Source organism: Oryzias latipes, chromosome 13, assembly GCF_053564925.1.
Source record: "Oryzias latipes strain Hd-rR chromosome 13, Olatipes_Hd-rR_3.1".
NCBI classification, from domain to species: Eukaryota; Metazoa; Chordata; class Actinopteri; order Beloniformes; family Adrianichthyidae; genus Oryzias; species Oryzias latipes.
In genome coordinates, this window is record NC_136249.1 from 7,383,938 (window position 1) to 7,406,924 (window position 22,987).

The window sequence follows — 22,987 nt, forward strand, 5'->3', positions numbered from 1 at the left end:
TGTCTTTATATTTAAACTTTTTAGTAATACTTGATTTAAGTTGCTGATATTCCAAGAAGTTATTAATTCCATGTTTGTCTTGAAGTTCCTGGGGAGTTGTGAATCTTCTATCAAAAATTATGTGCTCTAGTTGTTTTATGCCCCCTGCTTGCCAAGCTGGTTCCTCTTCCAAGAAAAAACCTGTTTGAAGTCTGTTTATTAGTTCTAACTGATGCATTGGGGTTGTGATATAATATTTTGATCCAATTGATGAATGCTTCTCCAAAACCAAACTTATGGAGGGCAGCAATAAGGAACTTCCAGTTTACTCTGTCAAAAGCTTTTTCAGCATCCAGCGATAGTATGGTCATTTCCTGGTTTTCAATGGTGGCAAAGTCTATTATATTAACTAGTCTACTGACATTGTCATCCGAGTGTCTGCCTTTGATGAATCCAGTTTGGTCGAAGTGAATTATGTGAGGAGTGATTTTTTCTATTGTCTGTGCTAGTGCTTTGCAGATAATTTTTACATCTGCATTGATTAAAGATATAGGGCGATAGCTTGAAGGACTAATGGGATCTTTGTCTGGTTTTAGAAGAAGAATTATGTTGGCTGAGTTCATGTTAGGTGGTAGTGATTGACTTTCATTGATAGATGTGACCGTTTTATAAAATGTTGGTGCCAGTTGTTCCCAGAATTCTTTATAAAACTCAGCAGGAAAGCCGTCAGGCCCTGGTGCTTTACCATTGGGCATAAGTAACAGAGCTTCATGAAGTTCAGACAACGAGAGCGGAGAGTCTAAGTTTGTGATTTGATCCTCATTTAGCCTGGGTAGGTTTACATTATTAAGAAATGAGTCAATACTTTGCTCTGACGGATTGATCTGTGATGTGTACAAATTTTTATAAAAGTTTTCAAATGCGTTATTAATTTTGACCGGGTCGTGAGTGACATTTCTTGTTTGGTCCATAATAGAGGTGATTGATGATTTTTCTCTATTAATTTTAAGCTGATTAGCCAGAAATTTGCCAGATTTATTAGAGTTTTCAAATCTTTCAAGTCGTAGCCTTTGTATTTGAAATTGTGTTTGTTTATTAATGTCATTTAACTGCAGCTTTAAATTTTTCAGATCTCCCAGAATGTGTTCCTGTGCAGAAGCAGCATAAGCAGTCTCCAGGGTTTTGATTTTATTTTCTAGTTCTAATAAATCTGCTTTCTCTTTGCGTTTTTGTGCGTTGAATAAGAAATGATTTTCCCTCTCATGACTGCCTTTGCTGTTTCCCAAAGAAGGCATGGTGAGATGTCTGGAGTATTGTTGAAGTCTAAGAAGGTTGCCCACTCTTTTTTAAAGAATTCAAGAAATTCCTGATCCTTTAACAGAGACGTATTAAACCTCCAGGTTGTATCTGAGGGTGTGGATATTTCCCTAGCGATATTTACAGAGACTGGTGCATGATCACTGATAATAATTGGATGGATATTGTAACTTTGAATATTTTTTAAAGGAGAGTTACTGATTAATAAATAGTCTAAACGGGAGTGTGAGTGGTGAACTGGAGAAAAAAAGGTGAACCCTTTAGTGCTTGGATGACATGAGCGCCACGCGTCGCAGAGACCCAGATCATTCATGTACTGCTTTGGAATACTTGCAGACCGCCATGTGCGCTGGTTTGCTGATGTGCTGAGTCTGTCAAGTTCAGGGTCCAAAACAAGGTTGACGTTTCCTCCGATAATGATTGTGGAGTCAGAGGGAACTGAGAGTGAGGTGAAGAATCTGTGAAAGAAGGAAGAGTCGTCAAAATTAGGGCCGTAAATACTCGCTATACAAAAGTCCTTATTCTGAATGGATATATTAATGATTACAAATCTGCCTTCTGGGTCAGTAACTGTATCCTTATGAGTAAAATTAAGATTTTTATTAATTAAAACAGCAACTCCTCGTTGTTTGGAGTTGTAACTGGCAGAATATATGACTGGAAATTGTAAGCAGCACAGGAGGTGATTCAATGAATCCGATAAATGGGTCTCCTGCAGTAAGGCTATATCTGCTTTTAGACCACACAGGTGATTTAACACTTTCAATCTCTTTGGCTCAGAGCCAAGTCCACGCACATTCCAGCTAACGATATTAAGACTTTTCATAACTGCTCTGACTGAAAAGGTGTAAAGCTAAGTAATGCGTGTGTGCCAGTCCGTGTGCACGTGCCCGCATTGCAAACCCGCTGCACGTGACAGAGAAACGCTGTGCATGTGTGCGCGTAAACGTTTTCTGGCTATGTGAGCTGCGTGTCGCGTGCGTCCTATGAGAGCCTGTGTGAGGTGTTTGCAGTATGTCGGCGTGTGTGTGCGGGATTGCATGTGCACGCCCATGTGTGCGCTTGTGTGCGCGCGCGCCCGTTCCGTGCATAGATAAATACTTACCGAGGATGAGTTGCTTCCAGGTGATTTACATATGATGAGGGGGGAGCGGGGGGGGGGGAGAGGAAAGGAAAGAAAAAAAGAGATAGAAGGGAAAACGAAAACAACAACAAAACAACAATAGAAACATGAGTGGGACTGAGGTGAAGAAAAAATACTGTTTTCCTGAGATCGAGGTGTGGATTATTGATGATCCGGTTTTCCATTCATTGAAGTAAGTTTAGCGGGTTTCTTCTGGGCAGCGCAGATGTTCTCAGCGGGGATCTGAAAGCCTTCAGCACAGCCAGGGGGTGTTCTCCGGGTCCCGGAACAGCCGGCCGTCCACATACAGTTTGTCAACGGCCACAATCGCTCTAGAACCAGCAGCAAGATGCTTCCTCCTCAGCGGGAACAGGATCTTCCTTCTACGGAGGATTTCTGCCGGGAACTGGTCATTAACGCTGAAATGCGTTCCTTTCAGCTCCCGGCCTCGGCCCTTCACCAGCTCCTTTTGTTTGAAATGTTCGAATTTAGCCACAATAGGACGCGGGCGCTGGTGGTCGGACCTTCTTCCTCCGAGGCGGTGAACCCTGTGGAAAGAGATCTTCTGCACCTACACCTTGGGGAGCTTCAGGTGGACCTCCAAGAAGGACTTCACAGTGGCCTCGGGGTCTTCTCCTGCCTCCTCTGGAACCCCCGCGACCACTAGATTGTCCCTCATGCTCCTCGACTGAAGATCCAGGAGGGTTTCCTTGATGGATCGGTTCTCCTCGGAGAGACGGGCGGTGTCATTGCCCAGAGTCTTGACGGTCTCTCTGAGGGCCTGGTTCTCCGCTGCAAGCTCCCGCACCTGCTGCTGGCTGAATTCCAGAGACTCCCGCAGACCTTGAAATTCTCTATGGAGGATCTCCAGCAAATTGAGGTGGCAATCAAAGCTGGAGAGCTTTTTATCAATCAAATCCAGGATATCGCTCACGTCGCTGCCTGGAGAGGAGACAGCCCCGGGAGAGTCCTCAGGCCGTTCACGCTTGGCGGAGGGGGTGGTGGTGGCGGTTTTGGGCTTCACCATGACGCAGGTATAGTAACACTCGTCAATGAATTTCTCCAGGTCCTCCAGGCTGACAGAAGCTTAATACTCTTAACAGGTTATGTTAGTTTGCTGAAAATATTTTAATATGGCAGAAAAATGAAACAAGATCGAAAAATGTTTGTTCAAATGCTTACGCGCCGCCAAGTCGACTCACCACACTCGTCTCGCTGGGTCTCGCGATACTACAGCATCCCTTGCCTCTCAACTCTTCTTCTCTGCCCGCTCTCACAGTCGTAAAACCGGGAACCGCGACGCTGCTGTCCGGGATGTGGGAGTGCAGCCACGTCTCAGTGAAGCTCAGTAGGCTGCATTCCCGATACTCCTTTTGGGTGTTCGTTTGCGTCGTAAGCTCCTCAGTCTTGTTGGCCAGTGAGCGAACATTCCCCATAATGACTGCAGGCACAACAGGTTTAAATATCCTCCTGTTCATCTTAATGTGAGTCCCGATCTGCCGTATCTGCCGTATCTCCTTCGGAATCTCATGCCGAGCTCCATGAAACAGGCTAGACTCCCTCAGAGCCAGCAACTTGTCGCGCGTGTAAACAATGGCCATGACAAAAGGGGCAAAAAATGACAGGAAACAGAAATGACGGAAGAACAAAAAAAAAGCAAAAAAGGAAAAAAAAAGATGATTACAAACTTGATTACAGCAAGGTTTACAGGAGCTATGGCAACAGGCGTCCTTCACGGTGCCATCTTGGAGTTACATATAGTTACATATATGGATATAGTTTACTCTAAAAGGCTTAAGAAAAGAAGTTTAAAGATCTTTTAATATTAAAGTTGTGAATGAGCATTTGTGGATTTAATTTACCCTTTGAGATGTGTTTAGTTTAAATGTCTGTCAATGCATTCTACAAATATTTAATTGGTTATTTATACACATTTTAGGAAACAAATCAAAGATTATCTTTCTTTCCTAAAAGCCAACTTTAAGAAGGAAAACAGGGACTGATCAAAGGTCTTAAATTTCCAAATATTGTTAATTGAATTTTTACTTTTAAATTAAATCTGTAGCAGCAGTAAACATTTTTATCCTGTTTTTATTTTTTTAGTTTATGTGTTGCTTCTTTTAACCTGAGTTTTATTTATAAAAGTTTTTCCTGTAACCGTAAACCTCCTGAGATGACAGAAATTTTGATGGACTTTTTTAAAAAAAAGGGTAAACCAAAAAAGAAACTCCTTTTCACTGGTAAGTTGGTCTACAGCACATTTACTTATTTTTCCAGGTCATTGAAAGAAGATAGTTGAGAAGCTGCAGAGTTAATTTATGTGCAAACTTTGTTTATCCTGTCACCAGTTTTGTTCTCACATCTCTTTGGCAAGTTTCACACAAGTAAAACAAAATGAGATTCCCGTCTCACACAAAAAAACCACAAACTGCAAAGGTGAGACTTTCTTGTCTGTTTTGTTTGTTTCCTTTACACGGAGCAGATTTAAAATTTGTGTTCTACTTTGTGCTCATTCTTTGTGGTAAATGAGTTGGCACAATCCTGGAATTGTAGAAAAGAACTTCATAGATATAATAAAGAAAACCTGACAAGTGGAGTCTATGTTTGACTCCAGGTAAGATTAGGACCAATTTAGGGCAGAATTGTCAAAATGCTCAGTAAAATACAAATGTTACACAAGTTTCCAAGCTGGATTGACTTTTTTTTTTACAGAAAAGAAACTAAGGGTTTAACAGTTTGCCCACTCTCTGTACATTAAAGATCAAGTGGTGCTTGTAGATCTGTTCATGTTCACACTTTCATGAGAAAACAAAAGTACCTGATCGTCACACATGTTTTTTTCTATAAGAAAGAGCTTGCACAATGTTTCCCCTACACAACATTCTAACCACAAAAAACAAGCTGGCAATCCAAAATGAAACTAACTGTGCAGAACAATTTTCACAAGTAGGTTGTGGGAACTAACGTCACAGGTGGGTTGTGAGAGTGTGAAGGAAGTGGAGGGATACGCAAGTTAGTTTAAGAGGAATAGAGATTCTTCAGCCTCTCAAACACATTTACAATCAATCCTGCATCTTCAACCGACCTAGACACTTCATATACAATAGTGATATCCTTTTATTCACAACTCCTCATGTTGAAAAAAGATTTCATTGGATTTAGATTTATTTCAAACATGTAAAACAAAACACTTAGAACAATACAAACTACTCAGAAATCAAACTAATAAAGCTTTTGTTTTTTTTTACTTTATTCAAACATTTTGCAACAGAGCACTATACATAGTTGTCTTCATTGTTTCCACTGTAATCAACCTAAATACAGTAAGTACAGTCAAACACACACACACACACACACACACACACAAGAAGTTGAATTACCACAATACTATTTACCTAAAACAGAAAAAGGAAATCTAACCTGCCAGCATTTGACTAGCTAGAGGTATTATTAGGCTGATGACAGTAGCAAGCGTTTTGCTTGGCCCCATCTTATGTTAAATGTGTGCATTTGATGTCTTGGTAGGAAAGTTATTCTTTCTGTTTGAAAGAATTCTCTTACTTTCTGGATTCAGGTAACTAGAGAGGGTGGCTCTGTTTTCCTCCTTCTAATTGTGAAACATTTTAATGCTGCTGTAAAAAGTACATTTAGAAGGTATGATTCTGTCCGCCCTCGTATCTGTGCTGGGATGATACCAAGGAGAGTCACCATTAAGTCTCTTGGTATATCGACTTTAAATATCTGTTTAATAATCCTGTACATCTCATCCTAAATATTTTGCAGTTTAGGGCAACTCCAGAACACGTGTGTAGTTGGGCACTGCTGATCCACAGTTCCTCCAGCACACACTTGGTACATTAGGATTCATCTTGGAGACAATGTATGGGGTCCTGAAGTCTACTGATTATCTTCCATTTAAACTCCCTCCATGTGTTTGAGTTCGTGGCCAGGTGCGCCTCCGTACATGCCTCCTGCCACATCTCATCAGGTACACCTCTGGCTGCCTCCATCATTTTAACTTCCAGTGCATATTGGTAAGCATCCACCAACAGTGGGATAAGCACATCACTAAAGAATTTATAAAATTCATTAATGAAGCCGTCTGGTCCAGGGCATTTGTTGTTTCAGAGGGATAAGATAATTTGCCGGATTTCCCAGTCTTGAACTGGCTACTGTATCAGATAGTTCAGGGACATTTATATTTTGTAAATATTGTGCTACAGAAGATTCTTGGTAAAGATCTTTATAGCTGTTTGTAAAAGTATCTGCTTTTTCCTATGGTTTTGTAACAAATTTATTCCCTGATTGTAACTTCTAAACAATATTTGATGATTGTTGTTTCTTAAAAAATGGCAGTTTTTTCTACCAAAAATATTCATTAATTAAAAAGCTTATATTTTACAATATAAGAGGAGCACAGAGGAGAATGCTCTCAGCGTAAGTTAAATCAATAAATGAAACCTTTTATTTTGGAAAAATAATCAATTTAAGTCCTTAAATATAAAACATTATTTATTACTTAAGTTATCATTTGGCATTTGTAGCTCCTTTACATGTTTTTTTTTAATGAATCCTCATACTTGTGTATCAACTATTTATATAAATCTAGGTGAAATCGGAAACTCCACCCCTTTGGGGCAGCTTGCTGGAAGAAACAAGCAAACTCTGACTGTATGAAGAAGCACTGTAGACAGATCCTGTTTTAGAAGAAAAGTTCTGATCTGACTGACTGATCACTCAGCTGCAGGAACATTTCACAGGTAAACACTTTTTGTCTCTTTTTATATTTATCAGTAAATATTTTTAAAATCTTCTCAAAAATATTAACATTGGAGGAATAAATCACTGACTGATGTAGTTTGAAAAAAAGAAAGTTGTTTGTAAATCAAAGTCTGAAATGAGTTTTTTACTAAGATTAAATAAATGTTTCTTTATTTGTCCTGTTTGTCTAGTTCTCTTGTGGAACAGATCCAAAGATGAATCGTTGTGGTCTGCTTACTGCCCAGAAGAACCCAGGTACAGACCTGTTAGGAAACAGACGAAATGACCTGATTTTAGTTCTTTATTTACTAATCTTTCTGGAATCACGTTCTCTAAACCACAAAAACAGTTCTCCTTCAAAGCACAAATCAGTTTAAGTCTGCTAGAAAAACTGTTTATGGTTAATGGTCAATATGCAACACATTAACTATGATATTAGGAAAGATTCAGTAGAGCTGCAGCAACAATTGGTGGACTTAGAGATATAAATAAAGGAAGATGGAATACATTTAAATTAAAGTATTTAGTGGACTTTTCAATCAAACAAATATTTGAAAGTTAGCTAATTCAATTTGCTGGATTCTTTCTTTTTGACTGAGTTGGAATATTAAACACAAAAATCTTTGATCTTGATTAAACTGCAATATCTCTGCTCTCTCTGTGTCTGTTGATGTGCCGTCTCAGTTCCTCTGAAGAGCGTGGAGGTGGAGCTGCAGGTGAAGGACCATGTGGCTACAGTCATCTCCACTCTGAACTACCAGAACAAGGAGGACAAACCCATAGAAGCGCTTTTTGTCTTCCCTCTGCCTGGAGATGCTGCTGTGTGTCATTTCAGTGCTGACATTGGACAGACACACATTGTAGCTGAGCTGAAGGAGAAGCAGCAGGTGATGTGGACAGAAAGCTTCCGTCTCTGTAAAGCAGCTGCAGATCAGTGAACATCACTGACATGTTTGACGTTTGCTGCAGGCTCGTGAGGAGTATGACGATGCACTGAGCTCAGGGCAGCAGGCCTTCCTGTTGGAGGAGAGTGAGCAGAGTCCTGATATCTTCTCTCTGAGTGTGGGCAGTCTGCCTCCAGGGGAGAGCGCCTCCATCAGGCTGCAGTATGTCATTGAGCTGGCTGTGGAGGCTGATGGGGCGCTGAGGTTCTGTCTGCCTGCTGTGCTCAACCCTCGCTACCAACCTCAAGGTATGAAAACCTCAAGATTTGTTGTTCAAATAAATATTCAAACAATCCTAATTGTCAAAACACTTTTAAATAAGACATAGTCTATAGATGAACATGATACTTGATTTACAATGTGTTATTTTGTAACTCAAATGCTACACTTTGATGGTAGGTAAGCTTATGCAGGTTGTGGGGTTTTCCCTCAGCTGGGTTCACCATGTTGTAGGAATCCATCTGAAAAAATACACTTCCTTCCCGTTCATGAAGATCTGTCAGACTTGTCAGCATTTGTCTCATTTTGGAGACTAACTATAAGGGACTACATTAAGTTACAGATTCAGAGGCTGAATGAAATCCGCTGATACCATTACGTATGACATCATTTCTAAATGACATAAAATGATTCTATCAAGATTAGAATTTACAATTTGGATTGAAACACAGTCAATTTGTTTCACCATAACGTCAAAGACTGCGTCACTATGGACAACACACATGTGATGACAGCAAAAACGGATCTGTCCATCGTTCCAGTGGAAACACTTTAAATTTAGAAGAGTCATGTGACCACACAGTGTGCTGGAATGTTCTAAGAATGTCCCCTTTGGACTGTTTGGATGTGGAAAAACAACAGTGAGCTGAACTTTAGGAAACTAACATGTGAATGGATTTGATACTCATTCTTGTTTACCTGTTTGTCTGTAGACATATTTAATTCACACTTGATTATCTTGAAGAAATACAAGGAATCTGGAAAACTTCACCTACACTGATCAGTACCCAGGAAATTCTCTCTGTATTCAGACCTCCGTGAATGTAGGTTTCATTTTGGCTTATAGATAACAGAAATAGATTCAACCTGCTACAGCAAAGTTCTTTGTTTATTCGAGCCTTGCTTAAAGAGAAAGATGTGGAGCGTTTAGTATAGCTTTATTTACCACATCGGTTTCAAAAACCAAACATTCTGAACCTTTTGGCAACTCAAAACGAAATATTGTTAGTTTAGCCGGCTTTTCGGGGTTCGGTGTCGGTAAAGTGGAGTTTCATTTGTAAAATGAGGAGCTCAGAGACACGTTTGGATGTAAAGGACCGCTACTTATTTTCCTTTTCATACACATACCCAGAAGTCCATTTGTCACCTTACATCATGAACCTGTCATGCACAGAACACCAATGCGGAAGTAAAGATTGTTACATACACTCCCTCCTCCAGATGAAACGCCCAGTTTCATCATAAAACAACAAAGATAAAAATAGAAGAACGTTGAAAATGCCTAAAAGTGCTCCTCCTCAGAAGGAAGCGTCACACAGACTTAGAGGTCTTGTCTTTCGTGGAGGAAGAAAGGATTGAAGTAAACAGCTGCAGAGATATCAATGGCTTCATCATCAGGCTGCAGAGATCCAGCAAGCCGCCAATCAATATATAGAACATTAACAAACCGTAAATAAAACAAAAGAGCTTCCAAACATCTGGAACGTTATCAACAAACATGCAACTTACCTGTTCAACTAAGTTTAGTCGGTCTGCTCTGCAGCTGCACAGCGTTCACTTGCTGCACTGTGTGCTCACTTTGACTTTAATCTCATAAATTTTCGTTTTTTTTTCCCCTCTTTTTTTTCTTTTCTTTTTTTGGTTATTTATCTTTGCGGGCCTGCAATCTACCTTCATGTCCTTGAAGACTGACCGATCTAATGCGATCGATGTAATGAGGCACCCCTGCTTTATGCTAACATGAATAGACATGCTAACGTAATTAGTATTTAACAATTCTGAACGAACGAAAACACATAAAGCACAAGAATAATTGTACCACTGCTAGGAACAACAGGCATATGTTTCCTGTGCCTTACAAATGTTAAACAATTTGATGAAGCTTTTTCAGCCGCATTTGTTGATCAAACGGCTGTTAAACTTTGAATTGTCAAACACAACCCCGGAGGTTGGGGACCACTGGTTTAAAGTATAAAGCACAGCAAACACATATTTGTTTTTTCTGCTTAGAGTTTCCTCAAATGTTTATAATTGTGTTCTTTAGTGACTCCAGATTTACAGACTCTAGAAATAATCTAAGTTAGCGAATGTTTTTTCTTTTCTTCCTGCGGTCCGGTACCAAGTGACCCACAAACCAGTACGGTACTTTCACTGGTTTAAATTATAAGACACAACAAACACATATTTGTTCTTTCTGCTTACAGTTTCCTCAAATTGTTATTTTTGTGTTCTTCAGTGACTCCTGGTTGTTTGTTGTGGTGTTTGCAGGTAGTGAAGGTCCTGGAGTCCCGGTCAGCTCAGTTCCAGCCTCTGAGATTCCCTACAGTCTGTCCTTTTCTGCACGAGTGTCCTCTCCTCGTCCAGTTTCCAAAGTAGAGTCCAGCTGTTCTCTGGAGCCTCTTCAGTACCTGAACACTGATCACACAGAGGCTGCTGTAAGTAAACAGCTGTGAGAAGTAGTTGTTGCTGAAAAGAAGATACAAAGGTTTCTTCATCTTTGTGTTGTTGGTGTGCAGGTGAAGCTGGCTGCAGGACACAAGTTTGACAGAGATGTAGAGCTGCTGATTTATTACAAAGATGCTCACCAGCCCTCTGCTGTTGTGGAGGCAGGACAGGACTCTGCTAAGCCTGGTGAGAGAAAACTTGTTTTTGTGTTTACATATGAAATTATTACAAACTAGAATCAACCAATGTAAATCTTTGTACAGAATTATAAGTATTTTGTGGTTCCTGTTGTGTTTCAGGCACTCTGATGGGTGATCCTGTGGTGATGGTTAGTCTGTACCCAGAGTTCCCAGAGTCTGTGATGTCCAAACGCACCTCATGTGGAGAGTTTGTGTTCTTGTTGGATCGATCTGGAAGCATGCGGTGTTCGACCAGTAACTGGAACCAGCAAGAGACTTGCATCAGCAGTGCAAGGGTATTCATCCAGTGTTCAGTCAGTCATGAAAACCTTTCTATGTGTGTGAGATCATGGTCTTCATCAACTTCTATTCTCTCTCAGGATACTCTGCTGCTCCTCTTGAAGAGTTTACCAATGGGCTGCTACTTCAATATCTATGGTTTTGGATCCAGATATGATCAAATTTTTCCGTCAGTAGTTAGTTAAAAAATAATATTAAGATCTTAATAATAATAATATTAATGTGTACTTCAGTTGGTGTCGTTTTTTCCAAAAATGGGGGTTACTTTAAAGAAGGTAATGTGTTGTTATTATGTACAGTATGGTGTGTGTTATCTTGGAAAATGATGTGTCATGGTGCAGTCTTCCATTTGACCTTTGTGTGTTTCTGATGGCAGGAAGAGTGTGGAATACAATGAGAAGAGCATGGAGGAGGCTCTGAAGAAAGTTAAGGTGATGCAGGCTGATCTGGGAGGAACAGAGATTCTTCAGCCCCTCCAACACATTTACAGTCAGCCCTGCATCTCCAACCAGCCTAGACAGGTATTTCTTATTTCTCTCTGTTATCCTCTATTTCATCACTCCGTATGTTACAGTAAGTTCACGATTTTCAGCAATAAGATACTAAAGTTTTTATAAATGATCTTACAAATATTTTGTGGCATCAAGGAACAGCATCTCACATAAGAGGCTCATATCCGCTGTTTACAATGTTAGCAATGTTTTTTTCTCCTCTCAGATTCTGATGTTTAAGTAATATAAGTCCATGCCTTTGTAAAGCTCATGCTGAGTCTTGACATATTTATTTAATTCTTTAGCAAAGTTCTGGATTGCCTTACAAATTTATTTTATTTTGTTTTTATTTATCTTATTTTATTGCTATTTTTATTCTTTGATTGTTAGGGAGACCTCTGTGCCGGTCCCAAACCCGGTTTGAGAAGGTTGCGTCAGGAAGGGCATCCGGCGTAAAACATTGCCAAGTTTACCATGCGACTTGTTCGCTGTGGCGACCCCTGATGGGAGAAGCCGAAAGAGGAAGAAGAAGAATTCTTTGATTGTTATTTTATTGCTTGTGTCAGGATATTACTGCGAGACAGATCCAGAGGCTGGAACCCAGAAGGAACACACAGGTAAGCGGATGGGTAAGTAATGATTTATTTCTCCGGTGTGGTTATTGGCGAGAGGCAGGTCTTGGCTGGAGGTCTAGACGCGGCGTGACTGTAGGCCTAGACGCGGGGTGACCTGGAGGTCTTGACGCGGTGTGGCTGGAGGTCTTGACGCGGTGTGGCTGGAGGTAGTAGCACGGTGTAATGCTCAGGAAATTTCAGGACTGCTTGAAGCTACAGGTGGTAACTTCCACTCAGGTGACACTTGTAGAATGAAGTCCTGGGACAGGAAAACAGGATTAGCGTGGCAGAAAAATCAGAGGAGCAAAACATGAGCTAGACTCGACCAGGTATAGTCACCATAAGGGGCAACGAACTGGCGTTGAATACTGGAGCTGGGTCTCCTTTTGGCCAGCAGAGGTGATGAGGTGAATTGGTCACAGCTAGTGGAGTCAGGAGCAGAGACGGGAGGGGGAGGAGAACTGACAGAGGCCCCATGACAGTCACCCCCCCCCCCCCCCACCTCAACGACCGCCTCCAGGTGGCCCAGGACGACAATCCGGGTTAGCACAGTAGAAGTCGGACATGAGGGTAGGGTCCAAAATGAGGGAACGGGAGACCCAGGAGCGTTCCTCAGGACCATAACCCTCCCAATTGACCAGGAACTGTTGGCCACGACCTCGGCGCCGGATGTCCAAGAGGCGGCTGACCGTGAACGCTGGAGCGCCATCAATGATACGCGTGGGTGGAGGGTAAGTGGAAGGTGGGCACAATGAACTGTCCTGAACAGGCTTGATCTGGGAGTTGCGGAATGAAGGATGCTCTTTGAGAGCCGCAGGAGGGCGGAGATGAACACAGGTGGGATTGATGATTTTTTCAATGGGGTAAGGGCCGATGAAGCGGGGAGCGAGCTTACGGGACTTGGCCTGGATTGGGATGTTACGGGAGGAGAGCCATACCCTCTGACTGGGTTGGTATGTGGGCCCCACCATCTTGTGACGGTCGGCAGTACGGCAGTTGCTCTCCTTGGTGCGGAGGCAAGCAGCCCTGATTTGGTGCCAAATGTGTTGGCACCGTTGGAGATGGTCCTGTACCGAGGGCACTGCCAAATCAAGTTCCTGGGATGGAAACAGAGGTGGTGAGTACCTGAGGGAGGCTTCAAATGGTGACATCCCTGTGGCAGTGGAAGGGAGAGAGTTGTGAGCATATTCAAGCCACACCAAATACTTAGACCAGTCCATGGAGTTCTGGGAAGCAAGGCAACGAAGGGCGACCTCCAGCTCCTGGTTAGCCCTCTCAGCTTGACCGTTTGATTGGGGATGGTATCCCGAGGTGAGACTGACCGTGGCTCCAAGGGCTGAACAGAACACCTTCCAGACTTGAGATATGAATTGCGGCCCACGATCAGACACGATGTCAGCAGGTATGCCATGGTGGCGGAAAACCTGCTGAACTAGGATGTCGGCAGTCTCAGTAGCGGTAGGTAATTAGGGAAGTGGGATGAAGTGAGCGAACTTAGAAAAACGTTCAATGACAGTGAATATTACTGAATTGCCTTCAGAGAGGGGTAATCCGGTGACGAAGTCGACAGCGATGTGGGACCATGGCCAGCTGGGCGTAGGCAGAGGATGAAGGTAACCAGAAGGAGGGGTGTGGGAGGATTTGGAGCGAGCGCAGGTGGAACATGCTGCAACATACTCCCGCACATCCTTATTAATGGAAGGCCAGAAAAATCGCTTGCGAATGAGATTAACGGTAAGATGGATACCACCATGGCAAGCAATTGGAGAGGTGTGGGCCCAGGTGATGACGTCGGACCTGAGTGAGAATGTCACATGGAGGATACCATTAGGGCATGGATCGTGGTCGGGTTCCTCACCTTGAGCCTGGATGACACGACTCTCAATGTCCCAGGTTAGGTTTCCCTACAATGCAGGTGGGTTGAAGAATGGTGGTTACAGGTGAAGTGCCCGTGGAGCAGAATTTCCGGGAGAGTGCATCTGGCTTGACGTTGCGGCTACCTAGTCTGTAAGTGATGGTGAAGTTAAAGCGGTCAAAAAATAGACACCAAAGTGCTTGGCGGGAGTTGAGTCTTTTTGCATTGCGGAGACACGCCAAATTTTTGTGGTTGGTCCAGTCAATGAATGATTGAGCCACTCCCTCCAGCCAATGCCACAATTCCTCCAGAGCGAGTTTGATGGCTAACAGTTCTCTGTTGCCCACGTCATAATTGCGTTCAGCGGGGGACAGTTTCCTGGAAAAGAAGTCACATGATTTCAGTTTGCCGGATGACTCCTCCCTTAGTGAGGGAAAGGCTCCCACACCGGATTTGGAGGCGTCCACCTCCACGATGAACTGTTGGTTGACATCAGGCTGAATGAGGATAGTGCAGAAACGAACAAATTCTTGAGAGTGTCAAAAGCCCTTTGGGCTTCGGGGTTGGTGGATGTTAGTTGAGTCAGTGGGGCGGCGATGCTGCTATAGTTCCTGATAAACCGGCGATAGAAGTCTGCGAACCCCAAGAACTGCTGTAATTTTTTGCTTGAGTTAGGGGGTTCCCACTGGGAGACTGCCTCTATTTTAGCAGGATCAGGGCGAATGCTACCGGCCTCAAAGATAAAACCTAGCAAAGGATTGGTGGTCACGTGGAATTCACACTTTTCGGCTTTGACGAAGAGTGGATTTTCAGATAATTGCTCTACGACGGACATGTGACTGATGTTGAGCGGGATCTTTGGAATATATGAGGATGTCATCAAGGTAGACGAATACAAAACGATTAATGAAATCTCTGAGGACGTTGTTTATAAGTCTTTGGAAGACGGCAGGGGCATTGGTCAAACCAAATGGCATGACCAGGTATTCGTAGTGCCCTAAGGGGTGTTAAAGGCGGTCTTCCATTCATCCCTTTCTCTAACGCGGACAAGGTAGTAGGCATTACGGAGATCTAATTTTGGAAGATGCGGGCTTCCTGAACGCAATCTAAGACGGAGCTAATGAGTGGAAGGGAGTATTTGTCCTTAATGGTAATTTGATTGAGTTCTCTATAGTCTATGCAGGGTCTTAAGGACTTATCTTTCTTTTGAACGAAGAAAAAACCTGCACGGTAGACGAAGAAGGGCGAATGTGTCCCGAAGAAAGTGCCTCCTGGATGTACTTTTCCATAGCTGCTTTCTCGGGACCGGTTAAATTAAATAGTCGGCCTTTGGGTAATTTGGCGCCAGCGAGTAAATCAATAGAACAATTGTAAGGTCTAGGGGGAGGTAGTGAGCTGGCTTTAGCCTTGCTGAAGACAGTTCATAAATCGTGGTAACAGGTGGGTACCTTAGAAAGGTTGATGTCTTCAGCAGGTTTAGAGATAGTAGGAGGAACGGATGGGATAGCTGACTGGAGACAGTTAGCCATACAGAAAGTGCTCCAATTGACATTGTGACTGTTAGCCCAGTCAAAATGGGGGTTATGTAATCTGAGCCAGGAAAACCCCAATATAACAAGAGTTTGAGGAGTGACGAAAAACCGGGTAAACTCCCTGTGATGAGAAGTATAGGTCTAGTACGATGCGTAATGAGGGAGAGGTGCTGGTGTCTTTGTACTATCATGCTAGTGAAAATCAACATCTTGTCTCACCTGTGTATTTCTCTGCAAATACTATGTGTGGAATGACAGTAAACCAAATCTTGAATCTTAAATCTTGAATAATGAAATACAACTCCTTTTTTTGCTTTAATTTTGGAATTACATTGCTTTAGAATTTGTTTAATTTTTTTGAAAATGTTGGAAACTTGTTTTGCTTGAACAGTTTCTTTTTTTTACAATTGTGCACATAAGTTTACATACATTGAAAGAAATGATGATTTCTTGGCCATTTTTCCGAGAATATGAATGATAACACAAAAACTATTTTTTTCACTCATATAGTGATTGAACAGGGTCATTATGGAGGTTTCTGTTGTCATTTGGATTTAAAAATGGTAGAAAAATTTTTTTGACAGTAAATGGCTTCACCCAACCAATTACTATGAGTGGAAAAAGTTTTTTGTGTTATCATTCATATTCTATGAAAAATGACCAAGAAATTATCATTTCTTCCAGGGTATGTGAATTTATGAGCACAACTGTAGCTCAGCTTTAATGTGTTTTATATAACTTCTGAAAGGTCGCCGTGGTGCAGAGGTAGTTGGTTCTCTTGCTCCTGGTGGTTATAGTTCGGCACCAATGTTTGTCTGCAGAGCTCCCATCAGTGTGTGAATTTGTGTGCCTTGGTGAATGGGACTGTGACTGTAAAGCACTTTGGGCCTCTTAAGCAGGTAGTAAAGCGCTAAATGAGTATATGTCATTTACCATTCTGATTTCTGTATTTCCTCTCAGTTGTTTGTCTTCACTGATGGAGAGGTGGGGAACACAAAGGAAGTTCTAGATCTAGTTAGGAAGAATGCAGGTTCCCACAGGTGAAAGCACTAAAACACAGATTCACTGCATGTGTCCTGTGTTTGTGTGTTGTGTGTTTAACACCAGTGTGTTGTTTGCAGGTGTTTCTCTTTTGGGATTGGAGAAGGAGCCAGCTCTGCTCTCATCAATGGGTTGGCTCAGGAGGGCAGAGGTCACGCTCAGTTCATCACAGGAAGTGACAGGATGCAGGCAAAAGTAAAATAACAAACAACTAACTTCAATAATACGCCTTTATTGAGCAAAATAAACATTTAAATGTTATTCACTGTTTCCTAACCATCAGGTGATGCAGTCTCTGAAATTTGCACTACAGCCTGTTGTCAAAGACATCTCTGTCACATGGGATTTACCAAAGAGAGTGTCTGCCACTGTCCTCTCTCCACCAATCACAACAATTTTCCAGGGTCAGAGGTCACTGATTTATGCCCAACTCTGTGGAAAGGTACTGGTGAGATCTCCTTTAGGTTTTGTGTAGAAGTTGTGTGTTTGTGCATGCATTGGTCTCTAAACTGTATTTTGTTTTGTCAGAGTTCCCAAACAGACTGCAGTGTGACGGTGAATTACACTCTGGGAGATCATCCCTATGAGAGCAAACAACAGTTTAACCTCAATCCTGCAAAGGACACTGGGTAATACACATTCCTTTTTTATTATATTTTTTTCTGAGTTAAATTATATTACTCTTTATTTGAACACATCATTTTGGCTCTCAAGGACACCATACAATATTTTGGATGTGTTCTGGAGAACCAATGTGTTGTGTTAAAGGTAGGGGGCTCTAGTAATGATACAAGCAGCTGGATTCTGGACCATCTGAAGCTTATGAAGACATTTCAGATTGAGGATAATAAGAAGAGAGTTTCTGTTATTTAAAATAGAGGGAACATGATTGTGGACCAGAAGAGCAGTGGTGTTTAGGGTTTGGGTTGGCAAAAGCGATTATTGTTCCATAGGTGGAAGTATGCAGATAGGGGAATGTTTTTAATGTGAGACTGAAAGGATAGTGTCCTGTCAAAGATGACACCCAGCCTCTTAACATGAGGAGAGAGAGAGAGAGAGAGAGTGAGAGAGAGAGAGTGGAAGTCAATGCAGAGGGAAAACCTGTTGGTTTTGGAAAGTTTTAGATTTTGAGAAAAGCCTTTATTTGATCGCTGTTACGTTTAAGAAACTAAGCACTGAGAAACACGTGGGATAAAACTGGAGTGATGGGATTTGGAAGATTTCAATTAAATAAACTGAGTTTTGCCTGAGTGGTAGAATTTAAAACAGTCTAAAATAGTTCCCCTCCTCTCCCCCTCCCGGGCTGCCTGGGTCCGGTGCCGGGGGGGCTCCTGGCCTGGGGGTCTCTCCTCCCCTCTCCTGGTCTGGCTGGTCTGGCTGGGTAGCATCTGGTTCACCTTATGAACACACGGTTCACTTCGGCAGCATGCATGTATCTCCACCCCCACGTGCACACTGCCACACTGCTCCCTGTCTGCTTCATCCCTCCTCCTAACCCACAGTGTATTGATGGTGTAGGAAATAATCTGTCGCTTTGAGATTACTTTCCTTGTTGCATGTTCAAAAAAGTCGAGAAGGAGAAAACCACGGGATTCCACCGGATTAAGTTTAACAAATTCATTCCATAACAATATTTCTAAAAACAGAATAAAAACAGATCGATCTGGGTTCCCAAATCCAAAACCATCAAAACGTAAGAAGTTACAAATCCAAATCACTTGAGGCCGTCTGGGAACAAAGGGAAGTTCCTTGAGTGCAGACTTTTAAACATATGGTCAGAACCTCCTCCCCCGCGGCTGACTCTCCGCCTCTGGTCGCTAGAGATTGGCTGACAGAGGAGCCCGCCTACTTCCTTAGTCCATACTTGGAGTCAGAATCTGTTTCCCGCGTCGGAGGTCACCTCCCAGACTGACATGGTCCCACAATCAAATGGCTCCCCAGGTGGTCCCCCAGATGTGGCCGGATCTTCCTAGCATCCAGTAGACAATACATCTTTGTTCCCCACACGTGAGCAGATGCCTGTGGCGGTTCCCAGGGATTGAATCAGTCTCAGAGATGATAGATTTATGATCCAAGTCAGACCTACAACCAAATGGCCTCAGAAGATCAAAGACCGTTTTCTCCTGAAGGGGATGAGTTCGAAGCTGCAGCATCAAAACCTCTTTACATATGCAATTTTCAGGAAGTCCCTTTGAAATTCAAAGGAACCACACACAGTAAACCTGAAGGAAACCTTCAATGAAATAAAGATAAGATAAAAGCCTAGGAGAAATGAGGACCACAAAAATACAAAATTCCTTCAGTTTCCCTCTCTTGACCTCACGAAGTGAGGTCACACAAAAAATAAAAACACATTATCACATCATGCAATCAAAACAGCTGTGGTCTCAAGCCCTCACAATCTATAACAGAACCAATGTGCATTAATGTGCATTTCAAAGGTGTTGATGATCCATTTATGAGTTTAGCAGCGAAAAACCTGTGGAGCTTGCATTAATCATCTTTAAGAAACATTCAGTTGGACAGGAAAAATGCTTGCTAAGGCCCCGTGCCCCATCGGCGACCATCCCTAAGGATACTCATGCTTCATTGGATCTTTGGCACATTGGCGTTTACAAAGAACAAAACATAAAATAGTAAATAAAGAAAATGCACAACTACAAATTCAAATTATTCTAAAAATTAAAAGATACAAAGACAATAAAATAGCACTTCCTGTAAGGAAAAGGAACACCTGGAATTAAGGGGGGGGGGGGATTGAGAAATGTTAAAGCAGAACAAAATCACACAGACGATGAAAAGAAAAATAGAATTGTCAAACATAACAGCAAGCAATTTTGTAAAATGCAACAAAGTCCAAAAAGGTCATTCTGGGCCTCGAACACTCGCGTCCTCCTTCTGCATGTCCCACAAGCTCTGGCAAGCTTGGACCTGGCCGCCTATGGACTTCTCAATAAGCCTGTTATTAGAGATGTGACACATCTGATACAACAGAACGGCTGCAAAAGAACTTGTGGTGTCCACTGCTGTGGTACGGGTCTGCCAAGATGATTCTGCTGTGGGTCTAAGTTTTTGTTAGTGTTAGGGTCAGGAAATTAAAAAATAAAAAACAATAAAACACAAAAAACAATGAGACAAGAATCAATTTACGCATGCGCGGGTAAGAGCAAATATGATGGAAAGGTCCACCACATTTCTCTTCTCAAAGGTCTGCTTCCCCTCGTGCTGTTTTATGAAGAACACAAATGGGGAAGATACAAATTCAAGAAAAAGAAAAAAGTGTATTAGGGGCCGTCTAATGACCCAGTCGTAGAACCTACTCATGCTGTGGATGAGAGAAAATCAACAGGGGTTAACTTTCTCTTTCGGCTTTTCCCATCAGGGGTCGCCACAGCGAATCATCCTTTTCCACCTCACTCTATCATGAACATCTTCTACCCTAACGTTAGCCAACTTCATGTCCTCTGTTAAGACATCCATATATCTCCTCTTTGGCCGTCCTCTTGCCCTCCGGCCAGGCAGCTCCATCTCCAACATCCTTCTACCAATATATCCACTATCCCTCCTCTGAACATGTCCAAACCATCTCAGTCTGGCTTCTCTGACTTTGTCGCTAACACAGGCAACATGAGCCGTCCCTCTGATGTACTCGTTCCTTATCCTGTCTAACCTGGTCACTCCTAAGGAGAACCTCAACATCTTCATCTCTGCTACCTCCATCTCAGCCTCTTGTCTCTGTCTCACTGCTACCGTCTCTAACCCATAGAGCAGAGCTGGTCTCACCACTGTCTTGTACACCTTTCCTTTGAGTCTTGCTGGCACTCTTCTGTCACACAACACTCCTGACACTTTCCTCCAACCGCTCCAACCTGCCTGCACTCGCCTCTTCACCTCTTTTCCACAATCCCCATCACACTGAACTGTTGACCCCAAGTACTTAAACTCCTGCACCTTCTTCACCTCAGTCCCCTGTAACCTAACGCTTCTACCTTGATCCCCCTCGTTCAGACACATGTATTCTGTCTTACTACGACTGACCTTCATACCTCTTCTTTCCAGAGCAAACCTCCACCTCTCTAGCTGTTCCTCCACCTGCTCTCTACTCTCACTGCAAATTACAATGTCATCCGCAAACATCATTGTCCAGGGAGATTCCTGTCTTACCTCGTCTGTCAGCCTGTCCATCAGCATAGCAAACAAAAAAGGACTCAAAGCTGATCCTTGGTGTAGTCCCACCTCCACCTTGAACTCCTCTGTCTGACCTACAGCACATCTCACCACCGTCATACTTCTCTCATACATGTCCTGAACTACTCTGACATACTTCTCTGCCACTCCAGACGACCTCATACAGTACCACAGCTCCTCCCTCGGCACCCTGTCATACGCCTTCTCTAAATCTACGAACACACAATGCAGCTCCTTCTGACCTTCTCTGTACTTTTCCGTCAACATTCTCAAAGCAAAAATGGCATCAGTGGTGCTCTTACGGGGCATGAAACCATACTGCTGCTCACAAATCTCCACCTTCTTCCTAAGCCTGGCTTCCACTACTCTTTCCCACAGCTTCATTGTGTGGCTCATCAACTTTATTCCTCTATAGTTGCTGCAGTTCTGCATGTCACCCTTGTTTTTAAAGATCGGGACCAGAACGCTTCTCCTCCATTCCTCAGGCATCTTCTCACTCTCTAAAATCCTATTGAACAACCTTGTTAGAAATTCCACTGCTGTCTCTCCTAGGCACTTCCATACCTCCACAGGTAGGTCATCAGGACCAACGGCCTTTCCGCTCTTCATCCTTTTCAGAGCCTTCCTAACCTCATCCTTTCCAATCTCTGCTACTTCCTGTTCCACAACAACCACATCTTCCTCCCTTCTTTCCCTGTCATTTTCCTCGTTCATCAGCTCCTCAAAATACTCCTTCCATCTTTTCTGTACACTCTCTTGGGTTGTTAGCACCTTTCCATCTCTGTCCTTAATCACCCTTATCTGTTGCACGTCCTTCCCATCTCTGTCTCTCTGTCTGGCTAGCCTGTACAAGTCCTTCGCCGCTTTCTGGCTCCTCTCTCTCTGTGTGGGGGGGGGGTGGTGCTGGGCCTGGGGTGTCGCCGCCTCCGGGGGTGGGGCCCCTGGGCTGGGTGGGCCTGGCCCCCTTGCTGGGGGGGGGCGGGGGACAGTCTATCAGCTGTCCCCAACTTACCCCCTTCCTCATATAACCTCATAATAGGGTGAGGGGGTGGGGGGCTTAGCCTGCGATGAGCCTTGGGGGGGGGGGGGGGTTTACTAGGCAGTGGCCCCCCTCCAATGGTTGCCGTATGGAGTGGGCCCCCCCTCTTTCGGTTTTATTTGCACCTTAGACATGTAGGGCCCTTGGTAGGGGGGGTGCTTGGACATCACTGCCAGCAAGCAGCGGATGTCCTCCTAGCACCCTACCCGCCAATTTTAACCGCACCTTAGACATTTAGGGCCCCTTGATGGGGAGGGTGAGGGGACGTCACTGTGAGTAATCAGGAGATGTCCCCTTAGTGCCCTACCCGCCAATTTTAACTGCACCCCCCTTAGTACACACACCCCTCCCCCCTCAATATATACATCCCAACATAAACACACACACATGCACACACACACCCTCTCAAACACACATACACGCACACACATTTTGCAAGGAAGGTGGGACCTGGGTCCATCTGTCCCCTGCCTCTTCCCTGGTGGGGGGTGCGGGCCCCTTTGCAACGGCGGTCGTGTCCCCGGGGTGCCGGCTTCCTGGGCCCGGCGGTGCTCTCTCCGCGCGGTGGGGGAGTTCACATTACCGGGGGTGTCTGGTCCCTGGGGGGTGGGTTCTGGTCCTTGCTCCTGAGTGCTGGGCCCCGCCAAATTTCCAACTGTGGCCGAGCCTGGTCGGGCCATATTTATAACACCCCTTGTGGGCCCTCTTTTTTTCCCCGGGGTTCCCCCCTCCTGGGCGGGGGCGGCGGGCCCCCTGCCACGCTCCTCCCTGGACCAACCGTGGGCCGGGCGGATGGCTGCCTGGAGTGCGGAGCGGGTCTCCCTTGGGGGGTCCTGGCTCGTACCTGGGGTTGGGGCGGGGGGATGCCCGGAACTCCTGGGTGGTGGTGGGGTGCTCGTTTGGGGCTGTGGGCGTCCTTCTCCGGTGGGGCTCTGCGTTGGGTTCTCCCGGCGCGGCGGG

At 43.8% G+C, this 22,987-nt stretch overlaps 1 protein-coding gene across 3 annotated transcripts in view; it reads left to right on the forward strand.

The window, feature by feature from the left end:
* Window positions 1-7,070: 7,070 nt before the first annotated feature.
* LOC101154967 (von Willebrand factor A domain-containing protein 5A) overlaps window positions 7,071-22,987 on the forward strand; it is a 45,947-nt gene continuing 30,030 nt past the window's right edge. For all 3 annotated transcript variants that reach the window (XM_023962076.2, XM_023962077.2, XM_023962078.2), the window contains exons 1-13: window positions 7,071-7,179; window positions 7,372-7,435; window positions 7,865-8,067; window positions 8,150-8,372; window positions 10,612-10,778; window positions 10,860-10,974; window positions 11,088-11,263; window positions 11,348-11,436; window positions 11,644-11,788; window positions 16,720-16,799; window positions 16,881-16,995; window positions 17,084-17,242; window positions 17,329-17,429. In XM_023962076.2, coding sequence (XP_023817844.1) covers window positions 7,396-7,435; window positions 7,865-8,067; window positions 8,150-8,372; window positions 10,612-10,778; window positions 10,860-10,974; window positions 11,088-11,263; window positions 11,348-11,436; window positions 11,644-11,788; window positions 16,720-16,799; window positions 16,881-16,995; window positions 17,084-17,242; window positions 17,329-17,429 — 1,613 coding nt within the window. In that variant the 5' untranslated portion in view covers window positions 7,071-7,179; window positions 7,372-7,395. The remainder of the gene's footprint in view (window positions 7,180-7,371; window positions 7,436-7,864; window positions 8,068-8,149; window positions 8,373-10,611; window positions 10,779-10,859; window positions 10,975-11,087; window positions 11,264-11,347; window positions 11,437-11,643; window positions 11,789-16,719; window positions 16,800-16,880; window positions 16,996-17,083; window positions 17,243-17,328; window positions 17,430-22,987) is intronic.